General features: G+C 44.0%; 1 protein-coding gene across 1 annotated transcript in view; it reads left to right on the forward strand.

Moving 5' to 3' along the window:
• The window catches only part of LOC114606142 (chondroitin sulfate proteoglycan 4-like), a 38,220-nt gene extending 17,914 nt beyond the window's left edge, over window positions 1-20,306 (forward strand). The window contains 5 exon segments of the mRNA XM_028747977.2: window positions 2,541-2,739; window positions 4,382-4,513; window positions 8,187-8,356; window positions 12,184-12,367; window positions 13,601-20,306. Coding sequence (XP_028603810.2) covers window positions 2,541-2,739; window positions 4,382-4,513; window positions 8,187-8,356; window positions 12,184-12,367; window positions 13,601-15,648 — 2,733 coding nt within the window. The 3' untranslated portion in view covers window positions 15,649-20,306.
• Window positions 20,307-22,785: the final 2,479 nt, after the last annotated feature.

A 22,785-nucleotide genomic window follows, 5' to 3' on the forward strand; every position in this document is an offset into this window, starting at 1 on the left:
CTGAGGGAAACTTCGGAGGGAACCAGCTACTAGATGGTTCGATTAGTCTTTCGCCCCTATACCCGGGTCGGACGACCGATTTGCACGTCAGGACCGCTACGGACCTCCACCAGAGTTTCCTCTGGCTTCGCCCTGCCCAGGCATAGTTCACCATCTTTCGGGTCCTAGCACGCGCGCTCACGCTCCACCTCCCCGACGGCGCGGGCGAGACGGGCCGGTGGTGCGCCCTCCGCTCGGCGGCGGCGGGATCCCACCTCGGCCGGCGGGCGCCGGCCCTCACTTTCATTGCGCCACGGGGCTTTCGCGTCCAGCCTCCGACTCGCGCGCGAAGTGGTCTTTTCTCAGTCGTTAGCTTCATTCATTTTCTTCTGCAATGCATGGATTTGTTCTGAAATGTTGTGGCCAGGATACAAGTAACTGTGAGAGCAGTCATTTGCATTTCTCAAATCGCAGTCCCTGTTTCCATCCCAGGCCCCCGCCACCAGAGACGGGAATTTCCAAAACAGTTTGTGATAACAACATACTGATGGGACAGTCAATCCACAGGTGTCTCTTCTGGGTTTATCCTTATATATTTATAACCACAGCAACAATATTTAGTTAATTGATCAGAGTAATTGATTCAAAACAATTTGAGGGGATTGTGCAGAAGTGGAGACTTTGATACTGTCCCAGGAGATTATCTTGGAGGTCCAGAATTAGGTGTGAGCAAGACCCCCTAACATGAAGCAAGTTTCCGTGACTGTAATACCAGTGACGTGGAAGAGACTGGGGGTCGGGGAGGTGGTGAAGAGCTGGAAATCTGTGTTGCAAGCAGTACTGAGGACCATAGCAAGCCTGTTACTGAGCCAGAAAGCAGACCTACTGAATAGGGAAGCCAAGGTCTAGTTTGGGAGATATTTAGCTCTTTGAGGCATTTAAGAAATGCTAAGTGGGTTCAGAGTAGTCTTATAAGAAAGGGAGTTCCCCTCACATTTTTAATGAACTAAAAATATGGCCCTGATTATACAGTCATACCTCGGGTTGAATGCGCTTCGGGTTAAGCGCATTTGAGTTGCGCTCCGCAGCAACCCAGAAGTAACGGAGCGCATTACTTCCGGGTTTCGCCACTTGCGCATGCGCAGACGCTCAAAATGACGCCATGTGCAGAAGTGGTGAAAAGCGACGCGCACAGACGTGCCATCGCTAGTTACGTTTGCTTCTAGATGCTAACGGGGCTCTGGAACGGATCCCTTTCGTATTTAGAGGTACCACTGTAATAGGGCAGCAGATTGTATTTTATCTTTTAATGTAATTTTTACTGTGAGTACGTATAAAGATGTTTAGATGTTGAATGAGGGAGTTGTTTCCTGTGCATGAGAAAAGGGGGAATTGGTCTTCTAAGGTGATTTGATTTATTAAATCTGCGTAAATGTTTGTGTTAGAAAAATAATAGTTATAAAGAAGAAAACCATACTTTGTTGTTAGATGGTGTACACAGAAGACGTCAACTTAGAAGAAGCATTCTCCCATCTTTCTCACACAGAAAGGAACACCTCTTCACGAATGACATACATATAGGCAGTTTTAAAAGTTAATTAAAATCTGCTGCCCCCATTCCCCCCCCCAGTCAATCAAAAGTAACATCTCCAAAGAGCCATTACGAGCTGACTTGTCAAACAGTAATGAGGTGGCCTTTCTTTTAAGCCAGCTTTGTTATTTGCTCTTTGATGTTGCAGACACTTTTCCATAATTGTCACACAGCTGCTGCTAGATGGAGCCAGCTTCATTGTGTGGCAGGGGGGGAAATGCCGCAAACTGGAGAACAGAGCAGCCTCCGAAAAAACCAGAAATTAGTCATGTCTGATGAGTATGCATTTATGACAAGGCTTAGCGGATTGGCTAAAGAGGGGTTTGGGGATGGGTCAAGAGAGCTTGCAGAATAGCAGGCCAGCCCTGGCCCAGAGGGGTAACTTCTTTTAATCTGTTGCATCAAGAACAGCAAAATGTTGTGGCACCTTAAAGACTAACGGATTTATTGCCACATCAGCATGTGTGTATGTTTCTTTCCCCCTTTCCCCTTTTACTATCTTGCGGCCATGTGCACATTGCAAGCGGATATCCAAGGTATTATTGCTTCTGGCATTCTTCCAAGCCATTTTCTCCTGGCGCCTTTCTTTTGACCCAGACTGTGAGGTGCAGAGCATCAGCCTTAGCCCAGCTATTTCCCTGTTTGTTTCAGTCATAGATTGGCCTGCAGTTCTAGACTTCAATGGAACACTGCTGCTATTGAGACAGGTATCGAGACAGAGTGAGTCACGCAGACGATCTTTGTAAGCATTCAGCTGCTCTCAGGCTATACACAATTCCTTCTCCTACTGGTTCAATATCTTATTTAAGTCTTTGTAGTTTGAAAGGATTTTAATGATGGACCTTCCTAGGTCTTGCCAACCTGCTTTAGTTGCAAAGCTATACATTTAACCACTTGGGGTAACCGGAATCAATTTGTGTAATTATTTCCTGTTTTTCTCTTGTGTGTGTGTGTGTGGTTTTTTTTAAAGGTCTGGGTGGGATCAGTCACTGAAATAACTGTGAATGACCTCTGTGCAGAAGATAAAGATTCTTCTCCCGCAGAACTCTTGTACTCTATTTCTCCTCCAAGCAATGGTCACTTGGCACTCAAGTCTTCTCCAAACAAAAGTACCCTTAATTTTACCCAAGCTCATATTGAGGAAGGACAGTTAGTGTTTGTCCATAATGGTATGTCATGTTCATTGTTGAGTGTTTTGATTTATTTTTTGGGATATATTTCTTACATTTTAGTTCATTTAAGGATGCCAGTATAACCCAACATAATATAGGATAGCCTTGGCAAATCTGGTGCCCTCCAGATGTTTCAAACTACAGCTCCCATCAGCCCAAGCCAGCATTGATGTCAGATGGAAATGCATACTAACAACTCAGAAATCAGGAAGCTAAATTTTAAGACAAGTAAAACCCCCATGGAATTTATTCTGTCCATATTCCATTGATATGAAAGTCGGATATGGGAGGAGCAATGGTATACTATATGACACTTCTCAATCATCTTACAAAGATTGCTGAATTTTTCTTTTACTTTTGGAAGTCTAACAATTCCAGAAGAATAAGGGTGCTGAATGAAAAGTGTAGTCGTGACTTGCTACCACCCGAGTTGTGCAAACCAGACCTCCACCACCAACCCCAGTTTGCATATAAGTGCTAAGCCAAACCATAGCATAGTGTGACCGTGTGAGCATGAAAGGTTTGGGAGAGGACATCCCTGCTACTTTGCTCTGCTTCCAGTTCTGGTACTGCTGTGAAGCTGTGAGCTAAGCCACAGGTTGGCTTAGCTTGTTGTCTGAACTCAAGCTCATGGTTTGTCTCCTCCAGACAAAACAAGATTGATAGGCAAGGCTTGTTTTTGGTTTCCAGCTTGCAGTTTGACTGGAAGAGACCAACTACAAGCCTGGGTTTGGATGACAGACGAAGGCAAGCATGGCTTCTCTTTCTGCAGTCCATCAGGATGCGCAAAGTTGCCATGATCTCTTCAGAAGCCCACATTCTTGTGCATATGTGCTAAGCCATAGTTTGGCTTAGCATTACGTGCAAACTGAGCCATTGTCTCTCCCTTTTCCATTGGATCTCTTTCGAATTCTGAATGCTTCTGATGCATTACGAACTAATCCCACCTTCTGTAGATAATGCCACAATAATTTGTCTTGTTTACTCCATTGAGTAGTAAGTAGAGTCCATCACCCACTCAGATCTTTCACTTCGATATGGACACCAGAACATAGGGACCCAGTCCACACGTCATGGTAAGCCATAGTTAATAAACACAAAAAATACATTTCCTGGACTGTATGTCTCCCTCCAATAATATGTGGAGGAAACAAACTGCGTTCCCTGGCTTATCATTATGACCAAACAAGGCATTTTGGTTTGGTTTGCTTGCAACAAATGACAACCAGCAAGTCAAGAACAAACCTTAGCTACTTATCATGGTTTGTTGACGGTAAAACAAACCACAATTCATGGTTCAGATAACGATTAGCTGGGGATCGTGGTTTGTTTCATCGGTATGCTAGCAGGGAGGAACAAACATACCAGAGAGGAGCAATTGTGGCAAACCATCAATTATGGCTTACCATGATATGTGAACGAATCTGCTGACTGAAAATACTGAAGTTCAGATTATAAAAAAAGAATAAAAATGATTCCATTGTATCCAAGGTCCACGTGGAGGTACAAAGATTGTCTGTACATAGAAGCCCATCATAGCCATTCCAGATTTATATATTTTTTCTTAGTTACTTAGTTTTACTGTCAGAAGTTTCTGGATAATTTTTGTTGCTATAAGAGTCTATCCATCTTCCCTCAGGGGCCATGTCTGGAGGCTTCAATTTCCAAGTGACAGACGGTCTGAACTTTGCACCTCGACAAATTTTTAGCATCACAGCTCGAACTCTGGTTATTCGCTTAGAAAATAACAATGGACTGGCTGTCTTTCCAGGTGAGACTTTATATTTTCATTTTTAAATATCCAGGAAATAAGAATAAACTCGGGGGTTATGGAATGTCTAACCCAATATTCAGTGTTTAGCTCTTACTTTATGAGAAAGGAAAAAAGGTTTTGGGTGTTGCAAACATGGAGCTCCCACACCATGTTATAAAGCAGGAAGCTGCTTTGCATCAAACCAGCCCATTGGTCCAAACTGTTCAGTATTGCTTGCTCTGATTGGCAGTAGCTCACAAGAGTTTCAGATAGGAGTGTTTACCATCTGCACTTGGAAATGTCAGGGATTGGACCTGGGGCCCTTTATATGCAAAGCATGTGCTTCACTGAGCTGTAGCCCGCCCCTAAGCTGGGGGTTGAGGGCCTGTGGTCCTCCAGATGTTGATGGACTACAACTCCCATAATCCCTCACCATTGACCATGTTGGCTGGAGCTGCTGGGAGCTGGAACCCAAGAACCTTTGGAGTATCGCAGGTTTCCCATCCCTGCCTTTCCCAACCTAGTGTCCTCCAGAAATTGGACTCCCAACCCTCATCAGCCCCAGCTGGCTTAGGCAATGGTCAGATATAATGGGAGTTGTAGTTCAAGCCATCTGGAGGCACCAAGCTGGGGAAGGCTGATTTTAGGTCAACAGTAATTAATATCTGGTAATATATGCACATTCACTCAAGTCAAGTATGAACTCTCTCAGAGACTATATATTGTCAGACCCTATAGGTGGATGCTGCTAACATGAGACATTCTATATGCAAAAGAAGTTGTCTGCTACTATATTTGCATTCTTCCCCATTATGAATCCTAAATCTTGGAAGCAGAGGAATATATGAAATTCTCTCTCTCTCACACACACACACAAATTTACTTAATTTGCGTAATTCAGTATGCTTGCAACATTTGGGTTTTACTTTGCTTCAGCATATTTTTTATTTATCTATTTTATTTACAACATTTGCACAGTTCACAATAACTTAATGTTCTCTGGGTGCTGGACAGTAAAAACTACAAACCATGAAAATAAAATGCAGAGCTGCTCATAATGAGCTGATTTAACAAAAGAAGCAAAGCATGAGACTTGGGTTTCAGTCTGAATAAATGTGATCGTATTAAGCTGCATGGGTAAGGCTTTTAAAATCGAAACCCCTGTCCCCGCAGTTGCTTTTGGTCTTCCCAGATAGCTCCAGGCATTCGTTTTTATAGGGGTTTTTATGGTAATCCAAAGATAATTATAAGCAAACTATTCCTGGTGCAGTTTTGAAGGAGCCGTTCCACTATTCCACTTTTCCCATGTGAGAAAAGTAATGCATCTCTCCATACATTCAGCTCTGCTCTGCTAGGGCTGCAATAACTGCCGAGATTTTCTCTTGAGCACTTTTTGAATTAGAAAAGTGCTCATATAAATTAAACACAGCTTTGGCTACTTTGATTCACCTCTCAGTTGTCCTGCATTTTTTAGGCCAGGCTCTGCCTTCTAGATGTTTTGGACTACAACTCCCATCATCACCTCCTGCCTGCCCACTCTTGGTTGTTGTAGTCCAGAAATTGACAAAAGCTGTCTTAGGCTTTCTTGCAGTCTTCCTTCCCCCCCTGTTTTTGCTCAATTGTTATTAAACAAATGAAAATCTCTCAAATATTGAAACAAAAAAATGTGCTGTGCTTCTATCTTAATTCAGGTTCACTTTTAAAGTCTACTTTATAAATTCATCTGGATATCAATCCTGAAAGTCATATCTGGAGCTGTGTCTGCTTGTTGGTATTCAGTCTTCAGTCCATGTTGCTTCTACCTCCAGAACAGTCAAAGATAGGGCCTTTTTGGTGGTAACTCCACATTTTTAAACGCTATCCCAAATGAGAACAGTTCCATAAAATTGAGCCCACATTACTGGGCACACGCTTCCTCGTGAATATGAGCCATGGATCTTAGCCACAGGGAACCGGTAACAGTGACCTCCTGAAAATCTCAGTGATTGGGCAAGAATATCAGGGCTCAGGCAGTCCTTGAGATGTCCTGGACCCAAATTGTAAAGGGCCTTGTAGATTAATGCAAGAACATTGAACCTGACTGGTAGCATATAGCATTTTGCAGCAGCTGGAGGCTCTAGAGCAGACCCAGTGGTAGTTCCACATAGTAGAGTACATTGCAGTAATTGATTCTATGGCACAGCTAGCCACTGGGGCTACCTGAGCCTCCAGTGATAAAGATTGATCTAGGAGCACCCTTAGACTCCAAACCTGTTCTTTCGGAGTGAGTGGAGTCCCATCCAGAACAAGCAATGCGCCAGTCTCTCGGACACAAGAGCCACCCCACCCAAAGTGTCTCCATCCAGAGTTCAAGCTCAGATTATCAGCCCTCATCCAGTCCATGATTGCACTCAAGCAACAGTCTCTAGATCACGCATAGCCTCTCCTAACTCAGATGTTATGGAGAAGTTGTGTGTCATGAGTATGCTCATGACACTTTGCTCCAGAACTCCTAATGACCACACCCAGTGGCTTCAGATGTAGGGAACAAGATTGTACCCTGCAGTACAACATAACCCAAGAAGGTTGGGTTTTTTATCCTTTTTTATCCTGTCCTTTTTCTAAGTAGTTGAGGCTGGCCTATGTAGTATCCCTTCCTTTTATCTTCATGATAACCCTATGGTGTGGTCTTGGTTAAGTTGAGAGAAGGTTACCAGTCCAAGGTCTTCCAGTGGCTATTATGGCTGAGCTCACTAGTAAAACAAAGTTAACTGAACAACATCCCAAAGCACTGCCTGTTTCAAGACACTAAAATCATGTACTTACATCTATGATTCTAAAATATATGATTCTGTGATACTGCCAATTTCAAGACAGTGAAATGATTTGCAGTTCATTTCTTATACTTGTGAAAGCCTGAATTAGTTTAAAAGATTATTATTATTATTTTTAAAAAGCTTTCTTTATTTGTACTGTCCTTTCTGTAAGTTTGGGTGAGTTCCTGCTTGGCCTCTTTGACCCATTACATTATAGCCATCTGTTGAGTGCACGACGTAGCAACAAAAAACATTCACTTCTTAACCACATGAGCATGGACGTTATTATTGGTGAAATATATCATTGTGGATTGCAGACAATATTTTGCTGGAGCAATGCATCAGTTAGTTTTATTTTAATTACCTTGATTTCTCCATCCCAATATTGCATTTCTAGATTTTGGTTTAATGCTTTATAATTCTCGGTAGAAATAAAACAAGTTACTTAGTAGTTCTCCTGCTGATCAATTTCCCCTTAAACTTTGCTGCAGTGAGCTTCTACAAATGAAGAGAGAACCTGTTCTGAACAGTAACAATGGGCTGATTCAAACATGCAGAAATTATGGGTGGTATTCAGTTAAGTTTTACTGAGAAGACACCCACTGAAATTAATGAACTTATTCATGCTCATTAATTGCAGTGGGTTTACTCTGAGTAAAATTTAGTTGACTACCACCCTAGAAGTTGAACAGTTCTTCCTAGACCATACTACGTCAGACTGGGAGTCCAGCTGGCTTTTGCATGTGAAATTGGGAGGGACCACTGCCTTGTCCTTGGGCGGCAAAATGTCTTGAGCCAGCCAATTACAATTGCACGTTAAACAATTAATATGCTGAAAAGGAAGCATCAAATATAGTGCTCAGTGCAATACTGATATACTGCTTATAATTATTCAGGTTCTAGGAAACCCATTACATCTCACCATCTAAAAGCTGTCACCAATGAAGTAGCTGAGTCGGAAAACAGAACTATACTATTTACTGTTGCAAAATCCCCGAAACTTGGAAGACTCATCAGTGTCTCTGGTAATAGCACACAGGATATTACAAGTTTTACGCAATCCATGGTAAGAGTCCGTTTTACTATGGGTGTCGGCAATATGGCTTTGTTACAAATACATCTCTGCTGTCCGTTATGTTTACACACTTATTCGAGGGGAAATAGACAAGATTTTCACAGAAAAAATTCCTACCCCTTTCATTTGATCAATCAGAAGCTTGTTAGGGACAATATTATACAGCAGGGATTCCCAAAGTGTGATCCATGGAATTCAGATGGTCTGTGTGGCTTGCCTGTACAAATACAATTAAATATCACACAGTTGCTACAGCAGGCAGAAGAATTACTAAGTGTTCCACCAAGACCCACAACAATTTATGAATGGTTTTGGGGTTGGGGGCATTTGGGAACCACTGTTATATAGTATGCTAAGTTTAATTTGAAGGGTCAACATTTACTAAACCTATGTAAGAAAAGGGAGTGGAAGATTATGGCAATATAGATATATCCTCAACGTTATAGAAACCAAGTTTGCATTTGTTCTGGGGAAACCTTATAAATTTGAGGGAGTGCAGTGTATAGTTACTAAGAGGCTGAACTACAGGAAGTTTCTAGTTCAAATATTGCCTCTGCTGTTAACTGATTAGCAGAACAGTTTCAAACAAATTTATTCAGAAGTAATACACTTTTTTTTTTAAGAGGGCTTTACTACCTGCTAATTTAAAAGTATGATTGCATCCCAAGTGACTTTGGGCAAGTTACTCTCTCCTGGGCTAAAATGTGCATATGAGAAAAGTTTCTCTAAAGAAAGTAAACAGACTTTGTTTCTTGGTAATACGATGTAACAGAGGGTCACAGGTGGCGCTGTGGGTTAAACCACAGAGCCTAGGACTTGCCGATCAGAAGGTCAGCGGTTCGAATCCCCGCGACGGGGTGAGCTCCCGTTGCTCGGTCCCTGCTCCTGCCAACCTAGCAGTTCGAAAGCACGTCAAAGTGCAAGTAGATAAATAGGTACCGCTCCAGCGGGAAGGTAAACGGCGTTTCCGTGCGTTGCTCTGGTTCTGGTTTGCCAGAAGCGGCTTAGTCATGCTGGCCACATGACCTGGAAGCTGTACGCCGGCTCCCTCGGCCAATAAAGCGAGATGAGCACCGCAACCCCAGAGTCAGTCACGACTGGACCTAATGGTCAGGGGTCCCTTTACCTTTAATACGATGCAACAGGCACTATCTTAGAAGAAAGAGGCTTTCCCCACACTGTCGTCTTACACAGGAGGGAATGGGTATTTTAAGTCAGCACTTGCCACCTGGAGTTTTCATAAGTGCTTGTGTTAGTTTTAAAACAAATAAAATTCTGCTGATTGTCTGAAGGTTCCTTAGATCAGAATTAATCAAAATATTTTAATGAATTAATCAGCTAAATGGTTTCGCCCTAACAATACGGTTACAAGATTGCTGTAAAGGGGTGTAGATCCGAACCCCACATTGGGCAAAAGATTCTTACATCAGAGGAGGTTGGACTAGTAGATGAACCTTGAGGTCCCTTCCAACTCTACAATCGCAGCAATGGCCTGGCTGGGATGTACCTTTCTCATCTGATTGACCATAGTTTCCTGGTTCGGACATAATGAGAAACTATGGTTAGTTAGGTCAAATCCCATTTAGAATAAAGCAGGGAAGAGGCAATGCAAGGATAGTACACAGGGACAAGGCTTGAGCCTGTCTCACTTTATTATATATACAGCCAAACCAAGTCAACAAATGTGATGTGTTTAAAATATTCTAAAACACAATATTACTGACTCTAAATTCTGATTTTTGACTTCAGTTTTAATTAAGACAGTTTTCCATATTTCCATAGTCATGTTGCAGGCAGCAGAAGCAATGGTGCTGCGAGGTTGTGAGGTGGTTTGGGGCGCCAGCATCACTTCCTTTCCCCCCAGCCCCCTCATGCTGCCCTAGTTGCTCCTTCCTCCCTGCTTTCCAAATAGCGGGAAGGTAACACATTGGCTATAGGTTTGTTCCTTTTGTTTTGCAGTGGGCAGGGGATAAAGGGAAAACAACCTGCTTGTTACCTTCCTGCTACCTGGATGGTAAGAGGAAGGGGGGAGAATGGGTCGGCTTTTCCTTCTTGCCTCCAAAACAGAACAAAGAAAAAGGGGCATATTCTTCCACCGCTCCTTACCTGCCGTGTGGGGAGTGAACAGTGTTAGCGTTTCACTCCTCCGTTGCTGGATGTGTGATTGTTACATCACATGTCTGTGTTTACTTTCTAGGCTTGGAAAGTGTGAGAACGGAAGCTAGTCTTATCTCTTCCGCTCTATTGTACTGTCGTACTTTCTTTCTCTCTCTCTCTTGGAGAAGAAAGAGGAGAGACGCCATGATTGCTTTATGCTGTATAAATTGCTTAATAAATACTTAGAATGCACACACCTACGCCCCACTTCGTTTCTGGTGGTGCATGCTCTAGTTATCTCCCGCTTGGACTACTGCAATGCGCTCTACGTGGGGCTACCTTTGAAGGTGACCCGGAAACTACAACTAATCCAGAATGCAGCAGCTAGACTGGTGACTGGGAGCGGCTGCCGAGACCACATAACACCGGTCTTGAAAGACCTACATTAGCTCCCAGTATGTTTCCGAGCACAATTCAAAGTGATGGTGTTGACCTTTAAAGCCCTAAACGGCCTCGTCCCAGTATACCTGAAGGAGCGTCATCATTCTGCCCGGACGCTGAGATCCAGCGCCGAGGGCCTTCTGGAGGTTCCCTCATTGTGAGAAGCAAAGCTACAGGGAACCAGGCAGAGGGCCTTCTCGGTAGTGGCGCCCGCCCTGTGGAACGCCCTCCCATCAGATGTCAAAGCGATAAACTACCTGGCATTCAGAAGACATCTTAAGGCAGCCCTGTTCAGGGAAGTTTTTAATATGTGATTTTACTGTATTTTTGGTTTCTGTGGAAGCCGCCCAGAGTGGCTGGGGAAACCCAGCCAGATGGGCGGGGTACAAATAATAAATTATTATTATTAATAATAATCTGCTAAACTCCGCTGAGTGAGTGTGCACATAGTCTTCTCATATGTGTTGCTGGAAGCGTGCAGGGACTGAAGATTTATGGACATCCTGAGCAGCGCTTCATAGGGAAGACGCCTGGAGAGGTTTGTCTCATTCTGGGGGCTGCGTGTGCCCCCTCCTGGCGTGTTTCGACAAACAGATCACTTTTTCTAATATTGTTTTCAGTGCTTTAGGTAGAGATGGTTAGTGCACCAGCTTTGCAGAATTAAAGATGTCAGGCATGACTGTCTGCAGCATCACTCAGACTTCTTTATTGCCTGCTCTGTGAAATGTTGGGGGGGGGGGGGGAAGGCTGTTCAGGGACTGTCACTAGTCTGACCCTAGTGGTGCCACTGAGAGGAAGGAAGCTCGCTTGTGTGCTAATGTGCCTGCCTGTTCTTCTTGCTGTTGCAGTTTATATTGTACCGCATGAAGACACCCAATAAAACCACAATGTAAAAATTAAAAATGCACTCCCTTATGGGTTTTCACCTTCCCTAACAGTGTTCTCAGGTGAGGGGTTCTGGATTCGAAGGCATTCTTCCTTTCGCTTGCGAAAGCACCGGGGTCTCCCTCTGAGCACTCATTGCCGTGAACCAGTGGATTTGTTAGCCGGCTTGAGGGTAAACCTTTTGTATTACACATAGAATTAAGGTTTTGCGGTCATGGAGTTCCCACAGCACTTTCACGGGATTATAGGTTTTAACTCTGAGGTTTGGCCCAATTCCACATGTGAAGTAATTCTTTTCTGTAGGCCAAAGAATTAGCTGGAAACTTGTTTTGGACCAGTTCTGCTGTCTTACTTGCATGTTCCAGTAATTTGTTTTCCCTCTCTCCTCTGGACAGGTAGATGAAGGGATGCTCATCTATGAGCATGCAAGTAAGGAGGCAGTTTATTGGAATGCACAGGATTCTTTTACCTTTACAGTCTCCTCCCCGCCAGCAGCTCTGGATCCTCAGGTGTTCCTCATTAATATTTCTTACGAAATTAAAGGACATGATCGGACCACTCAGCTACTTGCAAATACAGGTAAAGCCAGTATATTGTTTTCAATCACATTTGTACGATTGAGGAACTCACGACAGCCCACATGAAGTTACCCCTTTCTCTCTTATAAAACTAGAACCTGGGGCCATCTAAGGAAGCTGAAAGTTTGACAGTGAATAAAGTACTTCTTCGCACAGTGCACAGTTAAACTATAGGACGCGGGTGGCACTGTGGTCTAATCCACTGAGCCTCTTGGGCTTGCCGATCAGAAGGTTGGTGGTTTGAATCCCCGCAACAGGGTGAGCTTCCGTTGCTCTGTCCCAGCTCCTGCCACCCTAGCAGTTCGAAAGCAGGAAGTGCAAGTAGATAAATAAGTACCACTCCGGCGGGAAGGTAAACGGCGTTTCCGTGTGCTCTGGCTTCTATTATGGTCCTCCATGCACCAGTAGTGCTTTATTCCTGCTGGCCACATGACCCGGAAAGCTGTCTGTGGACAAACGCCGGCTCCCTCAGCCTGAAAGCGAGATGAGTGCCACAACCCCACAGTCGCCTTTGACTAGACTTAACCACTCAGGGTCCTTTTTTTTTTTTAGTTAAACTATGGAATTTGCTTGCATAAGATTTAGCCACCAGCCTAGATGGCTTTAAATGAGGATTAGACAAACTCATGGAAGATGAGAAACAATGACTTGCTCTACTGCCAATGTCTATATATCTGGTTGCGGGCTTTCCACAGGTGTGTGGTTGGGCACTGTGAGAACTGGAGGCTAGACAAGATGGGCTTTTGGCCTGGTTTTTATGGTCTTAGGTTCTTTTTGTCTTCACAACTACTCAGTGAAGTAAGAGGAATGAGTGGCTCAAGGTCATTTCATGTATGTGCAGGGACTAGAGCTCAAGTTTTGCTGATCAAATTCGAACACTTATCTTACTGGGTCTCCTATTTATTTTGGCTAGTTAGAGCAACTCCTCTGCGCAAATTGTTAAAAGTATGATTTGTTTCCTTCCATTCCAATGGCAAACTAAGTAAACGGCTACTTCTTTCCCAACATTTCCTAAACTCGTTCTCCCCCTGCTGCCCCCACATCTCCTTTTTTAAGCCTTTTGTCTAGTTTCTGTTTTGGAAATTACAGATCCTGCCTCAGATAGAAAGAACTTCAGAGAGACGTTTGTGTTTCCCTACTCATTAAAATATTATAATATATCATAGCCCTCTAAATCATGATTTCTTGCTACTGTGAATTAAAACTACTTTTTCTTTCTTTGAAAAAACAATAGGTGCTGTTGTCCATGAAGGAGGCAAGGTTTTAATTGACAAAACTAACCTAGATGGTTCAAATTTGCTCTTTAAATTACCCGAGATGCAACGTTCTGCATATGAAGTATGGTATCAAGTTATTTCATTGCCCCTGCATGGCAGAATTGTGGTGGGAGAAAGAAACATTACTAGGGAGAAACCCAATTTCTCCCAATACATCCTTAACAAATTTGGAATCACCTATATACATGATGACTCTGAATCACTCATGGACCAATTTATTTTTGCTGTGTGGCTAAACCAGAAAGGCAAGTCTGCCGTGAAACCCGATTCTGGTGTTTTAGAAGAGACATTTAATATCACTGTTGTGCCCGTGAACGACCACACTCCAGAGCTAAAGACAAAGCAGCTACATTTGAATGTTTTACAAGGAGATACAACAGTTTTAGGACCAGAAAACCTGAAAGTGGAAGACTTGGATAACACCCCGGAAGAGATCAAATACACTATCATAAGCAATCCCCCAAACGGCTACCTAGCATTGCAGACGCATCTCAACGAATCCATCAAGGATTTTACGCAAGCTGATGTCGATGGTAGCAAAGTCTGGTTTGTGCAAGATGGAACTTCTTCCTCTGGGGTCTTCTACTTTAGCGTGACAGATGGAAAACACCGTCCTCTATACAAGCTTTTTAACCTTGAGGTGACACCCATGGCCGTCACCTTGGTCAACTTAACAGAGGTGGTGCTTTCACAAGGGCAGAGCAGTGCCGCTATTACGAATGTACACCTTTCGGCGACCACAAATGGGAGAAACGCTGAGATCAGTTTTGAAGTAACAGAACCCCCCAGATATGGGCATTTATTGATCGGCAATGAGCGCGTCACCAAGTTTTACCAAGACGATTTATATGCAAGTAGACTAGTGTATTGTATGACGGACCTCACCGCAACTGGAGATAGGCTGGGATTCACGGTGTTCACGTTGGACAGTAATCTAACGGGACAAGCTATGAACATCACGATCCTGCCTCTTGTGCGAACGGCACTTGGCTTGAACATTCCAAACAGGGCGGCTTACCAGCTAAAAGCCAGCGACCTGGATGCTTCGCAGCTGGCAAACTTGACAAACAGCAACCCCAAGTTTGAAGTGATGGTGCCTCCAGCTTATGGGAAAGTGCTAAGGAGGTCATTAAGCAATTCTAAAAGTGAAGCTGCATTCTTCACACAGAGCGACATCGACAAGGGTGCTATATTCCTCGAGGCAGATGCCAATATGACAGGGGTTGATTTATTAAATGATTCCTTCACATTTGTACTCAGAGCAGACAAAGTGCAGCCTGCCATGGGCCAGTTTCACTATGCCATAGTGCCGCATGATCCCTTGCTGATTCAGATGTTTACACCGGAAGTGCCTCTCTTCACTACTAGTGCAAACATTTTAAAGACTTACACCGTTACAGAAACCGAACCTGTGATTTTTCCAGAGGGTGACGGGCATACAGAAGGACCAAGCCACACTCCGTGGCATAACCAAAATCACCAGGGGCATCAAAACGATAAAGAGGCATGGTTTAATGAGGAGGTTGCAAGAGGCAGATCTGCCTGGGCTGAGACCACCGTCAAAACAAGCTCCAGAAGCACCTGGGTCCAGCCCCCTCATAGCAGCAACCGACTGCTCATCATTGTACCGCTCGCCGCTGTGGCAGTTCTGTTCATTGCGAGTGCGGTGGCCGTTTGCATCTTCCTAATGTGTCACAATCCCAAAAAGACCAAGCCTCTCGTTGCAGGTCAGCCGCCAGCAGCTCTTGGCAGCCCAGGCTTTTGCCAGGAAAGGCGTTTGACTGTCCCCGTGGTCACAATGACACCCCTGCTAGAAGGCGCAGGCAAAACAACCACCTTCCCGTTCATGGCGGTCAGACAGGAGCATCTTCATCCTGTGCCAGTTGCCCCAGCTCCAGCCAAAGAAAGTCTTCTGCAAAGCAGCTGGTCTAGACTTGACCCGGAAATGATCCAGCACTGTCGGAAAACCAACCCAACTTTGAAGCGCAACCAGTATTGGGTCTAGTGTGCCATTGCCTCAACTGAGGGACATGTGGGCTTCTGCCATTTTGACACTGGGTTGCTTTTGATGGTGTGTATTTATTTTAGGTTAAAATATGCATTCCCTGGTTGTTGCCTCATTAGAAGCCCTGGCAGGTCAAGTGAATATCTTAGTGGGCTTTCAGCTAGATCGGGGTTGGAGAACCTCAGACCCTGGGGCTGAATGTGGCTATCCAGGCAACTTTACCTGGCTTCTGGGACTCTCCCCAACCACCCTCCTCCCTGAGTCTGTTTGCCTGGCTAGAATGGGTCCTTGAACTCTGAAAAGTTGTCCGGATGAAGGGCAGAGAGGGATGTGTAGAAACAAACATAGGACTCAGCTACGTTCGTAAAGATAAAGCTCTTTATATGTGTTAACAACACTGTGACGCCATATGGCACTGTGGAGTCTCGTCTTTTGCCAACGGGATTTCCCTGTATGAAGTTTACAACGCGTTTAACCGAATTGCTTCTTTGATGTGTCTAGATCCAGCCCTACAGTACAGAAGTAGAATTAGCATGCCTTGTTCCACCCACGTCCATTCCTGGCTTCCAGCCACCACTGGCATGTGGCCCTGAAGGGAAGGTAGCTTTTTTTAAAAAGGTAACTCACCCCTGAACTAGATACTTAAGGCCCAATCTTGTTGGTCAGTGTACAAGCAAAAAACAACAACCCAGAAAGAGGCACAGGGGCCACTTCATCCCACTTTGGGTGGCTTGGCAGTATTGGGGGAATATCTAAGATGATATGCCTACTTCCCAACATGCCTCAGTGCTATTCTGCTTGGAGCAGCTGGTATTTCCAGAGTTAGTGCATGCAAGAGCTCTTGCCTCAGGGTGAGGAGCCTTTATTCTGTTGGGTACTGCATTCTCTCAAGTGTTAACCACCACGTGCTAGGGGTAGTTTGGGCTTGAGCCAGAAGTGGGCAGAGTCAGACCTGAAATGAGTGAACCTCTCCTTTTCTCTCTCTCTGCCACCTTTTCTTTTGGTTTCTGCCCCCCCTTCTCACAGTCACTTTCCCTCTTGCTACCTCCCAAGACTTAAGCAGAGGGCCCACATCCCTGTCTTACATAGTATAGAAATAACCAGGGACAGAAGTGTCCTAAAGGCAAAGGTAGTTTAGAGGCTGAGGTTAGGGCCTAAATGGTGAACAGCAAGGAGGGTGTATTTTGGGGTCTCAGAGCTACCCTAAGTCACAGCAGGGAATTGGTGCAACATTCTAATAAGCACTGTGAAGCTTCCAGATTGGCCAAGCTTTTGCCTTGTCAACAGATGTTGGAACGAAGATGGAGCCTTGATATCTAACGTGACTTGCAGGGTTTGTACCTGCCATAGTTTGCTGGTTTGGCTGTAATGGCAAGTTATGGTTTGCCCCAAACTAGGAAGTTACGAATCAAGTGGAGCACACGGGGAAGAAGGGCGTGTGCAAACACAGGGCTTTTTCAAGTATTGCCAAGCTATGGTTTGGTGTGACAGCCAAACCATAAATATCTTATCAATCACATAATACTTTGTATCCTTCTATGCACATTTGTAGACTTAGGGTTTCATAGGTAAAATATCCAATTTTTGACTCGAGGGTCTCTATTTTCAGAAAAGTGTCCATTTTGTTACTTTTGCAATCAGCTGGGGAATGTGTGCAAATGCTTCTATGCAACAATTTTTAAAAAATCAAACTTGATATCAGCAGTTTTGCACCCTCTCTCATATACCGAGCCGACTTTCTTCAAAAAGATGTGGATATTCTCCTCCCCCACCAAAATAATGGGCCTGGTGCTAATCTCTACCACATCCTTCTGACCTTTGCACAATTGGAAGGCACAATTGGAAGACAAAACAGTGTCATGGTGATTTTGAAAGGTATTTGTTTAGGTCTGTGAGCAAGGAAGCCACAGTTCTCTTGAGCAGATGAAATGGATGGCATAGGGCATGTGCTGTCATGAGCCTTCACTGCTTTGTATGTTTTTCGTTACAAATGCTGAACGTAGTTAAAAAATACATGCTTCACCTCTCATCCGTATAGCAAATCTGCATGGCCATCGGCCAGTCTGCAGCATTATCTTTATGTTTATGCCTTAGTCTAGAGCAATATATCCTCTTGTATATTGCCAAGCCTGGGCCAAAATTCTGTCTCGCGTTGCACAAAATAAGAACTGATTTAGCTTGAAACAGGTTCAATAAGAGCTCTGTATCAGAACAGCAGAAATGAAGCTGTTTTGTTGTATCACATTATGTGTTCTTCGGACTACTATATGAAGTTGAAACAGAAATACACTGTAAAACGCAGCAACACTTACCACAAGTCTGTAGAGTCAAGTGTGAGCCACCCGTCACATACTACGGTCTGCCAGGGACTTGACGTCCAGTTTCTCTTGTCCTAAGTTGCCAACAAGATATACCTGGTGGTCTGTGTTCAGCTGTTGGGTTATGCACTGTGGGCCACTCCGAAAATTTCAGTTTTTCATTTTCCGATCTTCAGTTTCCCACATTTCCTGAACAGTTTGTGAATTTTCTTGTGAATTTTATTTTTAGTCTTCATGAAAATTCACCAGCCCTTTAGTGTGAATTTCTCCCAATATGCTTCGTTTTATTAAGCAATTTCCCTCAGTATAATGCATTTCCGTTTGTTATTTTCACAAAAACATGCTCTTCTATGCACCCTGGTGCATGCACCCCCCCCCCAAATCATTACTTGACAGGTGAACTGCACTGAAAAAAATTAGAGAAATGTGAATTTCAAAGGATGGCTGAGTTTTAGTTCACATATTGTTTTGGAAAGTGCGAATTAGGTTTGCCTGTAAAGGCAAACTGGATCAAATTTCTCCCCCACCCCTAGTTGTGAGGGCCTGATGCCATTCATGCTTAAAATACCACAGAAGACTTTGCTGCACAGTCAGTGCATTATTTCATTCTTGTTTGGTTGAAATTGCATTGCTGCAAGCTTTCAGTTATCATTTGTAAGGAAAAATTCAGGTAAGCTTTATTTGAAATGTTAAGGAGAGTATTTCTTCTAGAAATCATAACTTAAAGCTTGCAACAGTGTGATTTAGCTACCAAAGGGTCCAACCTTTCCCTCTGCGTTAGATATTGACTAAATGCGTGCTGGTTTCAAAAGGTGCAGAAATGAGAGGTGACTTTATGTGTGTGTGTGTTTGTGTGTGTGTGTGTGTGTGTGTGTGAGAGAGAGAGAGAGAGAGAGCACTTAATAATACATCAGAATATGTAAAAAGACAAAGTAGCTTTGGGACAGTCAGTTGGTTAAGGTAAGGTAAAGGGACCCCTGACCATTAGGTGCAGTCGTGGCTGACTCTGGGGTTGCGGCGCTCATCTCGCTTTATTGGCCGAGGGAGCCAGCATACAGCTTCCGGGTCATGTGGCCAGCATGACTAAGCCACTTCTGGCAAACCAGAGCAGCGCACGGAAACGCCGTTTACCTTCCCGCCATAGCAGTACCTATTTATCTACTTGCACTTTGACGTGCTTTCGAACTGCTAGATTGGCAGGAGCTGGGACCGAGCAACGGGAGCTCACCCCATCACGGGGATTCGAACCGCTGACCTTCTGATCGGCAAGTCCTAGGCTTTGTGGTTTAACCCACAACACCACCCGACATTTCTCATTTCAAAAAGTAACTATTCTCATCCCAAGATGTACGTGTCTAGACCCACGCATGGCACTGAGCTGCTATCGTTTTCTTGTTTTAAAAGAAAAGCAGCCTGCATTGTTGCAAGACACAGCTTGCCATACACCGGAACTGCTGTTGCATTGAGAAATCTTACCAGTCTGCTATGTGCTGTTGGTACAATGCCACAAAGGTCGAACACATTTAGGCTCCACTGATTGCAAGTGGAAAAAGGAAAACAAATGAAATGAATGAAATGGGAAAATGTTGCATTCTGGCTGGATTTTATTTTTTTAAACTTGTAATACTGCAGCCATAAAAGTGCAGGAGGGAGAAATTAAGACTGATTAATCCCCTCCCACATCTAGTACTTTTCTGGTTTTGCACTGGCAGTGTGGAAGTGAAAGTAGACTCTTGACTCTTGAGCTCCTCTGTCCTCTTACGTTTTGATTGGATTTACTGAATTCCACCATACGAGCTTCGCTGCTGGCGTAGTTTCCTTCCTGAATTGTTTTTGGGGGAGGAGTCACAGGACTGGAAGACTTGGGATCCTTGGGATTCGTGCTTTGCCCAGATCTGTCCCCAACACATACTCCCTGTTAGTTTCTATCCGCGCTGGCATTCTGATTTCAGGGAAGGCAAGGGTTGTGAAAGTTTCTTTGGTAATGGGAAACAGGATGTATGGGCTTGGGCCTCGCTATGTGAAGGCAAGCTTCTCTATTTGTCCTCAGAGGAGGAAACCCACCCCATCCTCTGGTCCAGGTAGACATTTCCCCATGAATTGCAAGATAAATTGTTCCTTGCCCCCTGCTGCTTTTTGTAACACTGGGATTTGAGAATAGCGTTTGATTTCCAAATACCTGCCAAAATCACAAAGCTGTTATGTGATGAATTGGCTTTTATACAGAACGTATATTTTACACAAGGAAAATGTATGTTGCAAAATAATTTATGAAAAGTGAAACTGTAATGTAGAAATGCAATAAGGTTTTATTTCTCTGCAAATAAAATCTAACGTCAAGTTCCTTTGTCTTTTTGTAATTTGTAGCACATACTGAAATCTTGGTAGGCTTTGCCATATATTATGTGCATTACATTACATCCATGCTACTGGAGGTGGCACATATTATAGCCATGTCTTCCATTGATCCCGGGGCGAGGACACATGTATGTATTATTGAGGCTCCAGTTACTCCTTGCACCTGTTCTGCTGTCTTATTTATTGCTGTACAGTGGTACCTCGGGTTACATATGCTTCAGGTTACATACACTTCAGTTTACAGACTCCGCTAACCCAGAAATAGTGCTTCAGGTTGAGAACTTTGCTTCAGGATGAGAACAGAAATCGTGTGGCGGTGGCGTAGCAGCAGCGGGAGGCCCCATTAGCTAAAGTGGTGCTTCAGGTTAAGAACAGTTTCAGGTTAAGAACGGACCTCCGGAACGAATTAAGTACTTAACCCGAGGTACCACTGTACTGTCAAATTAGGGGTGCCAACAATTCATTTGCTGTCAGAATGGGACCATGATAAGGCAGTGTGCCCCTCTGAGGCAACATGAATCCTGGTCCACATGAATCCTAGTCCAAGCGAACATAATTCTGAGCCGTCTTATCTGAAGAGTCACAGATCCCTGTGATGTGGATCTGCTGGAAGGTGCCACAACTGAGCTGAATCCATTCCCTTCTGAGGTTGTGCCAGGGCACTGACAACCTAGGAAAGAAAGGTTGCAAATCAAAGAGGGGCATAATTTAGCATTCTAAGATGTGTAGTTCCTCCTTGAACAAAGCACACACTCTCCCCAAACATCCCTCACCCGTATGAAATCCGAGCAATCCAAGCAGAGCCGCTTCTTGCTGAAAATAATTGTCATGACAAACACAATGGATACTGTATTAATCAAAACTTGGTTCGAAATGAAATGAAATAGGCAGCCCTTGCCAAAACTCCCCATAAAAGTTCAGTTTCAGCACAAAGCTTTCATTCATTGCAGTCGGTGGAACCCCTGGCTATAGAACTGTCTGTGGGGGAAAGACTTTGTGGCAAAGTCTTTGACATGTTCCTTTTCTCCACTTCTAGAGCTGCTTCCTTGTTCCTCGTTCCTTTGCTGCAGACGTTATACCTACTGTGTGTGTGTGCAAATCCCACTAACCGCTGATTAAGCTGTTTGTTTGCGAGTTGAAAGGTTTAAGCTGAGTAATGTTTCCTTGACCTCGCGCAGTATGAGAGACGTAAGTCTCATGCGAGGCTGGAGGGAAGGAGACGGGGAAGATTAAGTGCTGGAATGGCGCTTTGCTGGGTGTTTTTCAAACTTCTTGGAAAGGAAACAAATGACTGAAGGGCTACGTGAAATGCACGGAATTTGTTGCAGATGATTGATGTTAAACCCCATGTATGCTGCAGAGTAATCCCAACATGATTTGTGTATAACATGCCGTGTAAAATACTTAGAACATTAAAAGAGAGAGAGAGAGAAAGAAAGAAAGAAAGAAAGAAAGAAAGAAAGAAAGAAAGAAAGAAAGAGAGAGAAGCAATGTAGAGAAGTTTGAAGCACATCATGTTTAGTGAACAAAAGGTGAAGGAAGGGCTGCATTCAGAGGAGTAGATTACAGTATCATAGATTCATAGAGTTTGAAGGGACCCCAAGGGTCATCTAGTCCAACCCCCCCCCCCAGATTGTGGCAGCATGGTGTAGCAGTGGTTGGAGTGTTGGGCTGGGACCCAGGAGACCTGGGGGTGAGCAACCTTTCTCCAGCCTGAGGACAGCAATCCATTTTGGGCAGCCTTCTGAGGTTGATGGGGCCAGAAGCAATTGTGAGTAGAGAAGTGAATGGAGATTGTATCTTTATACGGTAGGCTAGTATAAAGTAGCCTCTCTATCCTCCATTTGGACTAAGAAGAGGCATTATCAGAGTTCAGATTCATGTTCCAGCCAGGAAAAAAACATTCAGGGAAGGTGTGAGACAAGGCCAGTGTGGGGTGTGTGCCATGGGGAAAGTCCCAAGGGCCATACAAGGAAACCAGGAGGGCCACATTTGTCCCCCAGGCTTGAGGTTCCACACCCTTGAAGGACTGCCAGGTTCTGCACTCAACCGTGGAGTTTACTGGCTGACTTTGGGATAGTCATTATCTCCCAGACTAACATACCTCACAGGATTGTTGTGAGGACAAAATGGAAGAGGGAAGAGCCAAGTATGCTGCTTGGAAGCTCCTTGAAGGTAAGGTGGTATGCAGATATATTCATTAATATTAATATGTGATTTCTTTAGTTTCCAATGGACAGTGTAGCCAAAGAGACGGAAATGAGCTCATTTGCACTACAAATTTAAACTGGTTCTGAAATTGCTTAATCCTCATAGCTTTCCCCCCATCTACCCTGAACTCTGTGAAGAGTCATTTGGGAAGTTTGCTAATTGACAGAAAAAGAAAAAGAGAGAGATTTAAATCATGTAGGAGTTGCCATTCCTTCCTTAACAGATATTTCTTATCAACACACTTCCTCTT

Source organism: Podarcis muralis, chromosome 11, assembly GCF_964188315.1.
Source record: "Podarcis muralis chromosome 11, rPodMur119.hap1.1, whole genome shotgun sequence".
NCBI lineage: Eukaryota > Metazoa > Chordata > Lepidosauria > Squamata > Lacertidae > Podarcis > Podarcis muralis.